At 38.5% G+C, this 3,286-nt stretch overlaps 1 protein-coding gene across 1 annotated transcript; it reads right to left on the bottom strand.

The window, feature by feature from the left end:
• Positions 1-1,937: 1,937 nt before the first annotated feature.
• Positions 1,938-2,972, bottom strand: LOC109220913. The gene is made up of 2 exons (XM_019385383.1): positions 2,887-2,972; positions 1,938-2,643 (listed from the first exon to the last, which is right to left on the bottom strand). Exons 1-2 carry the CDS (start codon positions 2,970-2,972, stop codon positions 1,938-1,940), a joined length of 792 nt encoding a protein of 263 aa, XP_019240928.1.
• Between the last annotated feature and the right edge of the window lie 314 nt (positions 2,973-3,286).

Genomic DNA, 3,286 nt, shown 5'->3' on the forward strand with positions numbered 1-3,286 from the left:
GGACTGTGGCGAATCAGGGGTTTGTGATGGTGAATAGGAAATATAGGTTGAGTCCCTTGGTATAAGAGAAGGAAAAACAGTTTCATGGAACTTCACATCTCTAGAAATGAAAATCTTCATAGTCTGTAAATTCAGGAGTTTGTATCCCTTATTTTCCATAGGGTATCCTATGAACACACAAGCCACAGACCTTGGATCAAGCTTTGTTCTATGTGGGGATAGGGTACATGCATAAGCTAGGCACCCAAAACTTCTGAGTGTGTGATAAGAAGGTGGTACTCCAAACAAGATTTCATAAGGAGATTTCAACTTGAGAACCTTAGAAGGAAAACGATTGATGAGGTAGGTAGCAGTTAGAAGACACTCTCCCCAAAAAGAAATAGGAAGTTTAGACTGAAATAAAAGAGCTCTGCATGTTTCCAAAAGATGCTTGTGTTTTCTCTCTACTATGCCATTTTGTTGCGGGGTATACACACAAGTAGTTTGATGTATGATACCTTGAGAAGAAAGAAAAACTGAAGTATCTAGGCTACTTCCCAGTTCCCATGCATTGTCTGATCTTATGATCTTAACTTCCCTTTCAAATTGTCTTTCCACTAAAGCAAGAAATTGTTTCAAAATGCTAAAGGCATTGGATTTAGTACTGAGAAGGTAAGTCCAAGTTGATCTACTAAAGTCATCAACAATGGTAAGGAAGTATTTGAAACCGTCATGAGTAGGATCTTTGTAGGGTCCCCAAGTGTCTATGTGAATTAGATCAAAAATCCCCTTTGAAGAGATGGTACTAGATTGGAAAGGTAACTTAACCTACCTTGCCTTAGCACAAATTTCACAATGCTTAAATGAATCAGATGAAGAAGAACAAGAAATAGAGGAAATTTTCTTCATATTAGAATAAGGCAAATGCCCTAACCTCAGGTGCCATAGGCATACATCATTGAAAAAAGCAGAACTACATGAAACTGAAACTAAGGACTGAATACTGGTCCTATTACACTTAGAAGAAATGGACAATGGTCCTTCTTTGAATTGAAAATTTTGATACTAGACTTGACTGTGTGGAGTAGAAAAATCCCTTGTTTCTCTTTACAAAGAACCACTGGCCTCTTCATTGAAGGGGCCTGCAAAATTGCACCAAAAGAGTGGAAAGTGAGTAGGCAATTGACATGTTTACAAAGCTTGTGACTGATAATAAACTATACTTAAAAACTGAAACAAAAAGGACATTAATTAGAATGAGATCAGGGAGTATTTGAACACTCCCAGCTTGAGTGACTCTAACTCTTTGTGAATTAGGTAGATTGACAAAGACTGGCTTGATTAAGGCTCTAACATTGAACAAAAGGTTAAAATCACAAGTCATATGCTCAGAAGCTCCTGAGTCTAAAATCCAAATAACAGACTTAGAGATTTTTGAAAGTGAATGTCTGGGTATACCAGCACAGTTTGCAGTCACATTGACCTCTGAATTGATCTCTCCTTGTGGTGTAAATTTGGTCTGTTGAAGAAGTTGAACCAAATTGTTGTATTGCTCCTGTGTGAATCCCTTTTCTAAACTGCAAACTGGTTGATCTGAGTTCACCTCTTGTGTGACTGTTGCATATCCTTGTGCACCACCTTGAAACTTCTTGTTCTTAGTGAATTTGAAGTCTGCAGGAAAACCAATGATCCTGTAGCACTTCTCAACTAAGTGCCCGGGTTTCTTACAGTAGGAGCAGACTAGATTGTTTCTCTTTCCCTCATAGATTCCCCTCTTATCTGTTTGAGCATACTTCTGACCTCCATACTGTTACTTTGCAGCCAGAAAAGCAGAATCAAGAGGGTGTTGAGTTACATGAATTTCCCTATGCTTCTCTTCTTGGATTAGCAGTGAATATGCATGGTTAATGCTTGGAAGAGGTGATGCCATAAAGATGCTCTTCACACCTGAGTAGGCTTCATTCAGTCCCATCAGGAACTGAATAAGCCTGAAGGAACTGAATAAGCCTTCCATTTTGCTGAGACTTTAGAGATCTACTCTTGCCTCCATAAGAGCAGTCACAACTACAACGAACACAGGTATCAATGTTGTCCAACTCATCTGAGATTTTTTTGAACTTAGTATAGTATCCTGCTACATCTGAAGTTCCTTGAACTAAATCACTGAGCTCCTTTTGCAGCTGGTAAAGCAAAGCTCCATTGCTTTGTCCAAACCTATCTTCCAGCTCTTCCCAGATCTCTTTAGCAGTTTTGGAATAAAGGACACTCTCAGCAATTTCCGTTGAAAGAGAATTGAGAAACCATGATATTACCATATCATTGCAACGATTCCATGCCTTGAAAGAGGGTGAAACAGGGGCTAGTTCACTGATTGTGCCATCTATAAATTCCAGCTTATTTTTGGCTGACAGGGCTATGAGGACTGCCCTACGCCAACCTCCATAACTCTTTCCATCAAAGATGGAGTTGACAAGGATCATCCCAGGTGAATCAGAGGGGTGAAGGTAAAATGGATGGGAGCTATCATTTGTGAGTGTGGGTTGAAGAGATTGAATGGAGGATGGAGAAGCAGCCTCCAAAACTGTTTCTGATTCATCAGTGACAGCCATTGAAGGGAACTTGAGAAACTTGAAGAAGAAGTAATAGGATCTAGACCTTAAAGCTCTGATACCATATCAGAGAATGAGAGACGTTTTGGGAAATTTTCTGTGTGTTTTGTTCAATCTCTGTACAAACATTTATACAAACAAAAGGAATAAAATTCTGTTAGCCTAAGTACAGGTGGCCTACTACTATTCCTCTATGTATAACTAAAAAAGAATAATCTGTAGAATGCAAAGAATTTAGTATTTACGCATTTTCTCTCACACACTTCACACGTAGGAAGAACATTCTAGACTTGCAAACCTTTGCTTGTCAGGTGTTACATTTGTGCTTGATTTGGATGCTTCAGATTTGATCTTCTTTAAATTGAATGAGCGGTCAGGATTCATTCTATCATTTAATAATAAAATGGTGTGAAACCTCTTTGGAGACCGTAGACAATAAATTTTCGTGATTCAAAAATAAATTGCAACCACAATATAAATATAAGGAAACATAATTTTATTCATAAAAAGACGCGGGTACAATTCTATTTATCCCCTTGATTCTTCTCTCCTGGTCATCTCTGTGATTCGAGGGCTAGAACAGCGTATTTCTCGAACGTAGGATGGTGCGGGCTTTCATGGATTTATTTGATATCCATGAAGTATGTTGTGGATCTTCTTGAAGTATTTGATTATCAAGAATTATCCGGCCACTTCTT

Source organism: Nicotiana attenuata, unplaced genomic scaffold (genome assembly GCF_001879085.1).
Source record: "Nicotiana attenuata strain UT unplaced genomic scaffold, NIATTr2, whole genome shotgun sequence".
NCBI lineage: Eukaryota > Viridiplantae > Streptophyta > Magnoliopsida > Solanales > Solanaceae > Nicotiana > Nicotiana attenuata.